The 12,231-nt window shown below is 55.4% G+C and overlaps 1 protein-coding gene across 1 annotated transcript; it reads left to right on the plus strand.

Moving 5' to 3' along the window:
* Positions 1–2,087: 2,087 nt before the first annotated feature.
* LOC104641567 (olfactory receptor 1E16) lies at positions 2,088–3,166 on the plus strand. The gene is given in 2 exon segments (XM_010310250.2): positions 2,088–2,124; positions 2,127–3,166. Coding segments are annotated over 2 exon segments (1,077 nt in total).
* Positions 3,167–12,231: the final 9,065 nt, after the last annotated feature.

Consider the following 12,231-nt stretch of genomic DNA (forward strand, 5'->3'; position numbering starts at 1 on the left):
ACTTCCATTGCCTCTGCTCTGGTCACACCAGATATTTCTCTGACCTCTGGGGACATCTGCTGTCATGGGTGGCTCCATGTAGTAACTTGAGTTCCTCCATACCAGCTTTGCATGAGGCCACAGTCGTTTGTGTTGTTTCTTATGGGCCACCCGCTGTTCCTGAGCCAGAGGAGTCACCAGCCTTGTGCTGCCTGTACTGCTTCCCCAGCTGCTCTTATCCCTGCAGCTTCCCTTCCCTCTGTGGTTATGCCCTTGTTTACCAGCTCCTACTCTTCCACCACATCCCAAAACAGCCTTCCTTCGACCTCCATTCCGTTTGTGGTTCAAAGCCTGGCATCAGATCCCTGAAGGATTCTCCCCTCCTACTGGCACCCCTCCTTGCTTCAGGAGGAGAGTGTCTGTGGAGCATCACAGATTCACAGATTTGTAGGAGTTGGAAGGGACCTCTGGAGATCATCTCGTCCAACCCCCTGCTAGAGCAGGATCACCCAGAGCAGGTTGCACAGGATCGTGTCCAGGTGAGCTTTGAATCTCTCCAGAGAAGGAGACTCCACAACCTCTCTGGGCAGCCTGTCCCAGGGCTCGGTCACCCTCAGAGTGAAGAAGTTTTTCCTCATATTGAGTTGGAATTTCCTGTGTTTCAGTTTGTGCCCGTTGCCCCTTGCCCTGTCACTGGGCACCACTGAAAAGAGTCTGGCCCCATCCTTTTGACACCCGCCCGTTAGATATTGATAAGTATTGATGAGATCCCCTCTCAATGTTCTCTTCTCCAGGCTAACCAGCCCCAGCTCTCTCAGCGTTTCCTCATGCCAGAGATGCTCCAGTCCCCTCCTCATCCTCGCAGCCCTCGGCTGGACTCTCTCCAGTAGTTCCCTGTCTGTCTTGAACTGGGGAGTCCAGAACTGGACACAGAACTCCAGATGTGGCCTCACCGGGGCAGAGTAGAGGGGGAGGAGAACCTCCCAGGTCCCAGCTGCCCAAGCACCCCAGCCCTTCCTGTGGCACCAAGCCTTGGTCTGGCTGTCCCTCCCTCCCTCCGTCCCTCCCTGCTCACACACTCACCCCGACTGCTGGGCACCAGGACAAATCCCTGAACCTCCATGTCGTGGAGCACATCCCCAGCATGGTGGGCTTGTCCTTGTTCCCTCTTGGAAGGAGCTTGCAATGTCGTTCAAGGGTGCTCAAATCTTAGCCTGGCACCCATCTCCTCTTTGCACCTGGCAGATGCTCCCACACTTCTCCCTGGAAGGACCTGGTGAGAGCTCTGTCAGTACCAACAGCTTCTTGCATGCTTGCATGAACATCTTGCTTGATCGCCTCCTTACTGCTCTTCCTGTGGATTCAGTAGTTTTAGAGTCACACTCAAAATCTTCTGTATCTCCATTTATCCCTGAACTCCAGTTTCTCGTTGGATTCAGAGTCTTTCCCTTTTCCTGAAGGCTAGTGGCTCTGCTTTTCCATGCCACCCTCAAGCCTGTTTGAGTTACAAAATCACCTTCAGATGTCTTTCTGGTTCTCCTGTGATCTCTCAGAGGTCCCTCCCTTACATTGCTTTCTAGGTGTGAGCATGAGGCTGACACCTACCACGCAGTATTTGCTTTGTCTGTAACTTTTAACAATTTCTTTTTTCCTTTTTTCTTTTTTTTTTTTTTTTTTATGAGGGGTAAGGTCTGCTCCCCCAATCTGTGATGGAGAGGGCAGGCAGGAGATCCTTCTGTGTCTTCACTAATGGTGTAAACACAATTTGCTCCCAATAAGGGCAGCAACTCTTCAGCAAGGGTCCAACCTGTCACGTTTTGTGGGATCTTTAGACCACGCTCCAGTTGCAGCCCAGGAGACCTGGAAGGGGGAGAGGAATTGCTCTTGTCCACTCTCATTTACCAGTCCCTGGGATCCTTACTGACCACAGTGGTGAGGTTCCAGCTCTCTCTGATGCCTTTCAGGTGACACAGAGTTGAGGGTTGCCTTGAGGATTGAAACCCTGTGGGCTGAGACTTGCCACCTGCCCCCACAGGTGTGTGTCCCCCAGAGCCCCTGAAGCAAGGTCTGAGCAGTGCTGGGGCAGAGTGGAGGGCTGGTGATGCCCCATGGCAGGGTGAGCGATCATGGTCCTTCTACCTGTCCTTATCTCCTGCTTTCCCTGTAGATGAGCCCTGAATCCCTGCAGTGGGGAAATCTCAGCAGCCCCACCATGTTCCTTCTCTTGGGGTTTTCGAATGCCTACAGAGCACAGGTGACCCTTTGCCTGTGCTTCTCGCTCGTTTACCTGGTGACAGTGCTGGGGAACCTGCTCATCGTGACCCTCATCTGGCTGGATGCCCATCTGCACTCCCCCATGTATTTCTTCCTGGGCCACCTCTCCTTCATGGACATCTGCTACTCCTCTGTCACGCTCCCCAAGATCCTCGGAGACTCCTTCTCACTGCGGAAGACCATCTCCTTTGCGGGCTGCATCATGCAGATCTACTTCTTCCTTTGCTTTGGGGGCTCTGAGTGCATGCTCCTGGCTGCCATGGCCTATGATCGGTACCTGGCCATCTGCCACCCCCTCCACTACTCAGCACTCATGAGCAAGAGGAGGTGCCACTGCTTAGTGGCCATTTCATGGCTGAGCGGGTCCTTCTCATCTCTGATTCAGGCCTTGCTCACAGCCCACTTGCCCTTCTGCAAGTCCAACATGATCGACCACTTGTTCTGTGAGATGCCCTTCTTGCTGAAGGCATCCTGCAGTCCTAACGCTCCCCTCAATAAAGTTGCCTTGTATGCTTTGGCTGGGACTATCGCAATGGGCTCTTTCCTCCTTACTGTCGTGTCGTACATTCACATCATCAGGGCTGTCCTCCAGAAGGGAGCAGGGATGCGGAGGGCCTTTGCCACCTGCACCTCCCACCTGACTGTGGTGTCCCTGTTCTTCGGTGCTGGGGCTGTTGCATACCTGGTGCCTCACTCCAGTGGCTCCAAGGAGATGGACGAGGTCATCACGCTGCTGTACGCCATTGTGACCCCCATGCTCAACCCCGTCATCTACAGCTTGAGAAACAGCGAGGTCAAAGGGGCCATCAGGAGAGCCCTGCGCAGGGAGGTGTTACAGATGTCCACCAAGGGTGCAGGCATTGCCGCTGAGCCACCCCTGCCCTCCCCACGGCAGGGATGCCACTCTCAGTGACCCAACACAGGAGGGGCCTGGGGCCCCTTGTCGGGTGGTGCTGCATGGTGCTGGGTGGGGGGGGGCACAGCTGGTGGCTCCTCGCTCTCCCTCACCAACGCATCCAATGCTCAGACCCGTTACTGCCCAGCAGAGACCCAGGGGCTGGGTACCTCCTTCACAGCATCATTTCCCTTTGTGTCTGAAAGCCCCCGGCACAGCTGGCTTGAACTTGCACTGTCAGCTTCGGAAAGCCCATCTCACGCAGGTATGACCCCGGGCAGGTGAGCTGGGTCTGACCCCATCCCAGGAGCTGGGTTCCATCCTTCTGGTGTGGAGCACTGCAGAGTTCTTCACCGTCTCAGAGTGGTGGCAGAAGAATGGAGACCTGAATTGCTTTATCTGTAACTTTTAACAATTTCTTTTTGGTTTTGGAGAGGGGTAAGATCTGCTCCCACAATCTGTGATGGAGAGGGCAGGCAGGAGATCTCTCTGTGTCTTCACTAATGGTGTCAACACAATTTGCCCCCATGAAGGGCAGCAACTGTTCAGCAAGGCAGGGTCCAACCTGCCACGTTTTGTGGGATCTTTAGACCACGGTCCAGTTGCAGCCCAGGAGAGGAGTTGCTCTTGTCCATTTTAGGAGGGGATTTTGTAAAATTGCTAATTGCTTGCCCATGGGAATTCTCCCAATAAGTAATTCTGGGAACTTTTTTCCTGAGAAGTAGGTATTGCCCAGGCAGAGAAGCTGTACTGGCTGGCCACACACTGCCTCTGATGTGATGGTGCCCTCGGTAAGCATTTTTTTAATCATTTATCTACACCAGGGCTTTGTCAGGCTTTCTGGAAAGAGCTTTTATTGCTAAGCAGAGCCCTTTCTGAGGTGAAACACTGTGCAAAGCACAGCAGTGATGCTCGGCTGTTTGCATCTCCTGTTAAGTGGTGGATAATCTTGTCTGGGCTGGACTTGCAGACACTACAGAGCCGGATGTCTTTCCCTTGATGCAATAAAGTATGTATAAGAAGGAAAACCATTGTCAGGGGATTGATCTTTGTAGTTTCAGGAATCAAAGTTAATCCTGGGAACAGAGAGCTGCTTCCACATGCAAAATGGTGGTGATAAGGCAGGAAAGTGGGTGGGAGAGCAGATGAATCTGATTCATGACGTGACTTCAGGAAGGGTGCGGGGGCTCTCAGCGGCACACGGAGCTGGGAGGGTGTTACCCCGTGATCGTAAATAAAGGGGTGTGAAAGGATGCTGGGACCACTGCTCAGTGTGTGCAAGAAGATACGCCTACAGACACAGGGAAACAGGTCCTCCTTGGACCTTGGCCGAATGCTGGGTTGGGATTTTTTTACAAGAAAGACTCTGTAAGACTCCTACATAGCAGAAATTAAGGGAACTGGTTTCCTGTGATTGGAAACACCCCCATTCCTGACGCAGCCAAGGATTTCCCAGTAGGAACCCAATGTGCCTTTTCCTGCTCAGGTGAGCGTGCAGCATGTCCTCCCAGAGCACGTGGACAAGGCAGGGCCAGTTGGGGAGCCCAGTTTTTAGGACATCTACAAAATCAACAGCTCCTTTGAAACTAAAACAGGAATTTCACATCCCTTCCCACCTACGGTCCCCAGGGCAGGGTGAGCCAGAGCTATCTGCCACCCGTCTGCTCTCCCTGCTGACAGGGATACCTGCGATTTCATGACTGCTCCTGCCAGGTGGAGCTACGTTAGTATTTGGCCGGGTATGGACCTCTGGAGGTGACAGATAGGGAAAGAGGATGGGGAACCCCCCGTGGCAGGGGGACCTGGGGCGATCGTTCTGTCTCAGACCTCAGTAGGAACACACCATTTGGCTGCAGGTGAGGAGAAACCCAACTAATGATGTTATCTCGGCACTGGCCATCACACAGATAGAGGACGAAGGAGGGTTTGCTCTGCTGCCCCTGAGGATCCATGCGTAGGGATAAAAGCTCTGAGCTGCCAGTGGAGCTCATCTCTCTCACAGGTGTGCTGAAGATGAAGGTCATTTTCTTGCTCTGTTGCTGCTTCAGGCCTGGGCAAAACCCCTGTGAAATAATATTTTGATGGAGAGAAGGTAATGCTGCTGGAGGGAGTTTTCCCATGGTGGAGGATGGGGAAGGTGCTTTGCTTGGACATGGTCTCCACGAGGGAGCAGAGGTCAGACAAAACCCACCTGCCTGTTTTTCCAAGAACCCTGGTTCTGCTGGAAGTTAAAGTCCCTCAGGGCTTCTGGCGTTCAACACCACCACGTCTGGGTGCTTGAACACCTTAGTGGGGGAGTCAGTGGGCTAGTGAGGGTCACAGAGTACTTGGGTTTGGCCAAGTGGATCTTGCATCAGGTTAGCTCTTTATGGTAGACCACTGCTCTGCCTGGCAGAAGAGATGCTTGTCCACCCATCAGCAGCCTGGCAGAGGAGGGAGTGGGGCGTTCCTGCTCTATCCCTGAATCTCTCCTTGCTTTCTGTATTCATCAGTGCAGAGCCGTTCTCTCTCGCTTGCCGGGAAGTGGCATACCATTGCCATAGCTTCCCAGTCCTGCTGGATCAAAGACCTCTAGAAAAATGGGAAGATGTCTGCAAGCACCTGTGGTGGGCTGACCCAGGCTGGAGGCCAGGTGCCCACCAGCGCCTCTCTATCACTTCCCCTCCTTAACTAGACAGGGGAGAAAAGTGTAACAAAACACTTGTGGGTCGAGATAAGGGCAGGGAGAGATCACTCACCAATTACTGTCACAGGTAAAACAAACTCAACTTAGAGGAAAATTCGTCTAATTTATTATCAAGCAAAACAGAGCAATGAGAAATAAAACCAAATCTTAAAACACCTCCCCCCACCCCTCCCTCCTTCCCAGGCCCACCTTCACCCCCATTTCTCTCCCTCCTCTGCCCCAGCGGCACAGGGGGACGGGGAATGGGGGTTGTGGTCAGTTCATCACACGGTGTCTCTGCTGCTCCTTCCTCCTCAGGGGGAGGACTCCTCACACTCTGCCCCTGCTCCAGTGTGGGGTCCCTCCCATGGCGGACAGTCGTCCACCAGCTTCTCCAACGTGAGTCCTTCCCATGGGCTGCAGTTCTTCATGAACTGCTCCAGCGTGGGGTCCCTCCCACGGGGTACAGACCTTCAGGAGCAGACTGCTCCAGCGTGGGTCCCCCACGGGGTCACAAGTCCTGTCAGCAAACCCGCTCCAGCGTGGGCTCCTCTCTCCACGGGGCCACAGGTCCTGCCAGGAGCTTGCTCCAGCACAGGCTTCCCATGGGCCACAGCCTCCTTCAGGTGCCTCCACCTGCTCCGGTGTGGGGTCCTCCACAGGCTGCAGGTGGAATCGCTACACCCCCTCATCCTTCCGCCATGGGCTGCAGGGGGACAGCCTGCCTCACCATGGTCTTCACCACGGGCTGCAGGGGGATCTCTGCTCCGGCACCTGGAGCACCTCCTGCCCCTCCTTCTGCACTGACCTGGGTGTCTGCAGAGTTTCTTACATCTTCTCACTCCTCTCTCCGGCTGCAAAAGCTCCTGCTAGGTTGTTTTTTTTTTTCCTTAAATGTTATCCCAGGGGCACTACCATGCTGGCTGATGGTGGTACCCACCTTGGCCAGCAGTGGGTCCGTCTTGGAGCCGGCTGGCATTGGCTCTGTTGGACACAGGCGAAGCTTCTGGCAGCTTCTCGCAGAAGCCACCCCTGCAGCCCCTCTGCTACCAAAACCTTGCCACACAAACCCAATACAGCACCATATTTCACTGTGATGGTGAAATAATCATCAAAACTTTAATTCCTGGGTAAGTGTCAGTGCAAATCTTCTCATTCACTATGGCTTTCACTCAGGGCTCCTCTCCTTGCTCTTCACCTCAGTGAGTTCTTCAGTTCTTCATAAAACACAGAAAGGCAGAACTACATGGGTCCATGGGCGAGGGGGTTGCTTCACCTGGAATGGTGATCAACCAGCTGTAGAAAAATACAGTGGACATGGGAACACTTGCCATGTGGCTGGAGACTTGAGGAGGTGAGACCAGAGGGGCTGCTGTGCCAGAGCTCTGCACCCAGGCAGGAGATGTCTGACAGCTGCTCCTGCTGCCGATTTGAGCTTGAGGTACAGCCTAGTTTGGCAAAAATGGAGCAAGAGACTGTGCCAGGAACCCCTCCAGCCCCGGCAGGAGCTTTGCTCCTTTGGGTTTCAGGTGGCGTCAGAGAATTAATTCATCCCTTGGTGTTTGTAAAGCACCCTCGAGTGGGCAGTGTCGGGGACTGGAGAAACATCACTAAATCACAGAAATTAGACAGAAATACCTTTGTATTTGATCTACCTTTACCAGTGCAGGACTCTCTTCAATCCCCATTCTGGGAGCATGTCTGAGAAGAGAGGCCAAAATTAACCAAGCTTCTTCTCAGTGGAGATGACTGATGTGGTTTCACATGCTTTAAAGACCTGATGAGGAAATTTGTTTCTTCTTTTGTCTAGCACTGGCTAGAGGATCCTCCCTCCATTACCTCTGCATTCAGTCCAATTAATTGGGTGATGACCCTGTTCCTCCTAGTAAAGGTGTCCAGTCTTGGTTAGAAGATGATGAGATGGAAATCTTAGCATTCCCTTGACAGGTTTCTCCCAGACACCCCTGACATTGCTGATTATGCCTTGTCTCTGATTGGAACTGCCTGAGCTCAAGCCCCAGGTGCAGAAGCCTCTCCAGAAGCTACTTGGGCTGGAGCAACCAAATGACCTCTGAAGCTGCTTTTTATGGAGGCCCACTGGGAAAGCTGAGGGCTTTGCATGCCATCAACTGGAGTCCCATGGTCTTTATTTGCTCTCCAGCCCTGCAGGATGTGATGGTCCTGAAAAGACCCTGATCAACCCAGTCAATACACAAACTCCTGTAAGTACCAGGGGGAGGGAGGAGATGGGACCTGACCCAGCAGCAGGGCTTAAGTCCCCCTTAGGACAGGACCCCTCCAAAGTGCAAACATCAGTGTGGGTTATTCCCCACTGTGTAGGTGGCAGTTTCATGTACCACCACAATGTGTATCATGGGGAGTAGAGATTTCCATGCCATGTGCCCTGGGGTCCCCATACCAGACTCCTCAGATAACGGTGCCACCCCATGAACATCCCCACCCAGGTGCAGGGATGTCTGTCCCAGAGCCCAGCCCAGCCCTGCACGCCCTCCTGGCTCTCCCTGTGGAGCGTGCTGGAGGCAGTATTTGGGGGTGTTGCCATCTGGGGCAGAAAGGTCCCTTTGCTGTAGGGCACCATGGGGCCACATCGCATGGTGTCCCAGGAGAGGCAGTGTGGTGGCGGTGAGGACATGCCAATCTGGTCATTGGTGAGGGTCAGTGCTGGGTTAAATGAGGAACAACCAGGAAAAACCTCAGAGAGAGCCCCAACCTCCAGCACGTGAGATGTAGTGGTGGGGGACCCCAAACTCTCTTTTGATGCAATTGAGTCCCAGAGGGTCCCCCATGGAGGGGTAAGATCCTAAAGCTTGCAGATTTGGGCTGTTAAAAATATCCTTTGTTCCAAAGACTAAATCAACTACTTTCTCCAGGCTCATCAGGGCTTAGGAGCCCTGATGATGGTCTGGAGGAAAGAAGTGATGCTTCTCACAAGCACGGTAAGAACCAATGGCTTTTAGGGGGCTGCAGCCCTGGGTGGTCCCAGGTCCATGGGATCACCCTGAGAGGGAGATGTTCTGGCTGGGGGAGCTGGAAGTGACCGTGTCCCACAGCTGGGGACAGGCACGAGTGGTCCTGGGGACAAGGCTGTGTGCAAGGAGGTTCCATGCTGTGCCAAGGTGGAGGCGGTGGGGATGGTGGGGAGCTGGGATCTGGAGGCCAGTGGGGTGGCAGAGAGAGGGACTTCAGGGAGTCGGTCAGGGGTGGGCCAGGGGTGCACAGGAGGTGCAGGGTGCACAGGGGGTGATGAAGAGGGGTAAGAGATGTGCGAGGGGTGCTGAGTATGTGGGGGGTAGGGGAGGGGTGTAGGGGATGCCGGGTGCGGGGGAAGGGTGTGAGTTGTTAAGGAGGGGTGCAGGGTGTGTAGGGTGGAGGGGTTTGGATGCGGGGGGTGCAGAGGAGGGGTGCAGGGTGAGTCCCAGGCAGGATATGAGGAAATGTGTGGCAGGTCAGGGGTGCCTGAGGCTCTAAGACCTGCCAGAGAACCTGGAGCCACAGGCACAGGGAGGCTCAGCCTGCATCCCTGCGGAAGGTGATGTCCTGAGCTCATCCCCAAACCACATCTAGAACATCCCACCATCACCAGATGTGGCCTCATCGATCTGGACTGCGCCAGCCACAACATCCCCCAGGGTCTGACCAGCTCAGTGCTGCTCCTCTACAGGAAGTGCTGGTGGAAGCATGAAAAGGTGAAGCGATTCCCAGGCAGACAAGGGGCGTGGGAGGCAGACCCCCCAGCAAGCCCCTGCCAACAGGACACTTTGTCCTGCTGCTCTGGAGGTGTTGGGGGGCTGGGTGCTCTGGCAGGGCTGCATGGGACCCCAAAGTCATAGAGATGGCGACTCTTCCCTGTGGGTGGGTGTGATGCTGGGGAGTGCTGGAATCCTCACAGAGGTGCTTCAGGGTCTCAGACATCCCCTGTCTGGAAAGGCAGCATAGGATGGGGGGGTCCTCCCTGCCTTACCAGGACTTACAGACTCACCTGGTCACACACCAGTGCCCCTCCAGTCACCTCCCACTGGCTCCCACTGCTCTCGCCCAGGCAAGTGGCCGCAGGCTTGACACACACACGGAGAAGCAGTTGTACCACTGTCCCCACCTGCCTCCCCCACAGACCCCCTTGCCCAAGTGCCCCCGCTCAGGGCTGCCCTGGCCCCAACACTCCTGCGCTGGCCCGGCACTTGCCAGGTTTGCCTCTGCGCAGCCCCGTGGCTAGTTCCCAGCTGTGTGCAACAGATGGCTTTGCTCCTGGCCACAGCCACGCTGCCGACTTGTGGTCCAGGTCAGCTTCGTAACTCCTCACTGCTGCAGAACTGGTTCACATGGTCCTCACCCCCACCAGGAGCCAGCCCCTGGCCCCGACATCGAGAGGAGGAACCCCCAGCAGCTATGGGGCTCTGGAGAGCCCACAGTGGGGCAGTGGCACCAACCACCCTGCTGAGGGTGCACAGCCCTGGCAGGGCCAGGTTGGCTGCGGTGCTTGGGCACCTGTCCCAGCCCCACGGGTGAAGGGTCCTGACCAGCCCCTGCCCCGGAGGTGCCAAGCCCTGGCCATGCGATGCCACCCTCGTGCTGCACAAGGGAGCACCCATCCCCTGGGTGCAGCCAGAGGGGCTGGGTCAGTGACGCATGGGGACAGGACCTGGCGGGGACTTTGTCCACCAGCTGAGCTTGGTGACAGGGACAACGCAGGGCAGAAGAGGAGCTCAGGTCCTTCAGTGTATTAAAGCTACTCAGTTTATTAGGGAGTTGTATCAGCATAAGCAGGACCAGTTTGTCCCAGTAACCCTGTGGTTTGGACCAGTATCTGTCCCAATAATCCTCCAACCCCACCTTCCTGCAGGGCAAAAAGCAGCAGGATAGAAATGTGGCTGCTGGGCCGGGGGCGGGCACTTGCCCCAGTTCTCCCAGCACCATCACCTGGTGCGATTGCTGGTCCCAGAGGCACATTTTAAAACTGAGAAGCAATTAATGAGTACGGAGCTCCAGAAAATTAGAGAGCAAAGAAAATGCAGGGTCTTTCCTTTGGAAGTAAAATCCCTGACAGCTGGCAGGAGCGAAAGGCCAAGGAAATTAAGACAGACAGACAGACAATTTTAAGAGATATCTATTCTGCTGGAGGCAGATGACAAGGCTGCAAAGACCATTGTCCCCACGGCTGGCCCCACACCATGCTGTCATCCATCTCTGCCCACACCTTCCTGCGCAGCCTTGGTGACAGCAACAGCCACGGGCAGGCGGCAGCCCCTGCCAAAGCCCAGCCCGGCATCCCTGGTGCACTGCGCCCCCGTCCACTCACTCTCGGCAAACCTTGGAAAGCCACAGAGCCGGCTGACATCTTGCCAGGGCACTGCTGACGCTCTAACGGGGCTCCCACCGCGAGCACTGTCAGTTGGGGCTGAGCCCAGCCACGTGGCGGGGTGCTGGCTGTGGGAATCCCTCCACCGAGAATTAGGGACTGAAAAGGCAGCACATGTTGGCCAGCAGGATCCCGGACAGTGGATCCCATCGAACATCATGTCATCTTGCTCGTGCCAAGGTCTCAGGTCTGTGCCCAGCATATGGGGACAGAGATCAGGTGCCTGGACTTTGCAAAGCTGTCTGCCTCGGTATCCCCTGACTCCGCAGGGGAAACCCTCACGCAGCCCCGAGCAGTTCTGCAGTGCACAGGGACAATGGGGACAGTAACCTGGGACCCCTGCCAGACACGGCGGTCAGCATGACTGGGGTGTCCGTGGGGCATTCCCAGGGCTGGCAGCTGCAGAGGCACGTCTCCACCAAGCACCCGCTGTCCTGCAGCCAGCTGGGACATTTGTGCTCTGAGGAGGGCCCAAGAGCTGGAAAACAAACCTGCAGACGTGAGCCTGACCCAATGTATGTGAAGAGTGCTAGGAAGGGAGCTCACCCTGTAGGGACCTGGGGATGTGGCTGTGCCTGGGAAGGCAGGGGGTGTTTCGGCCATGCACGGGCTCTATCCAAGGCCAGAGGCTGCAGCTGAGGTCTGACAAACTCAGCACTCGCAGCCAGGTGCTGCAGCTGCCTGGCAGGCAGGGACATGGTGTCCCCTGTTATCAGCCCAGGCATTGCCCCAGCAGCAATGTGACCCCCCCACGGGATTTCTCAGCCCCTTGTCCCCAGTTCACGCCACTCCTGAGGGAGCGGTAACTGGGTCCCAACATCCACCAGCTTCCTCTGACCTCTGCTCCTTGAGCTGGCCATAAGCAGCATCTCTGCTGTCCCATGTTCCTCAGCTCTGTGCATGCAGGTTGTGTTTCTGATGACAAGATTTAATGTTATCTTTCCTGCCTGACATGCAGAGATACCACCAAAATAGTGATGCCACCAAGCTAACGAGTGCTCAGAGCCACTGTCCCACCCCAGCATTTTGGAAAACACTCGT

This window comes from Balearica regulorum, chromosome 20 (assembly GCF_011004875.1).
Source record: "Balearica regulorum gibbericeps isolate bBalReg1 chromosome 20, bBalReg1.pri, whole genome shotgun sequence".
In the NCBI taxonomy this organism is placed as follows: domain Eukaryota; kingdom Metazoa; phylum Chordata; class Aves; order Gruiformes; family Gruidae; genus Balearica; species Balearica regulorum.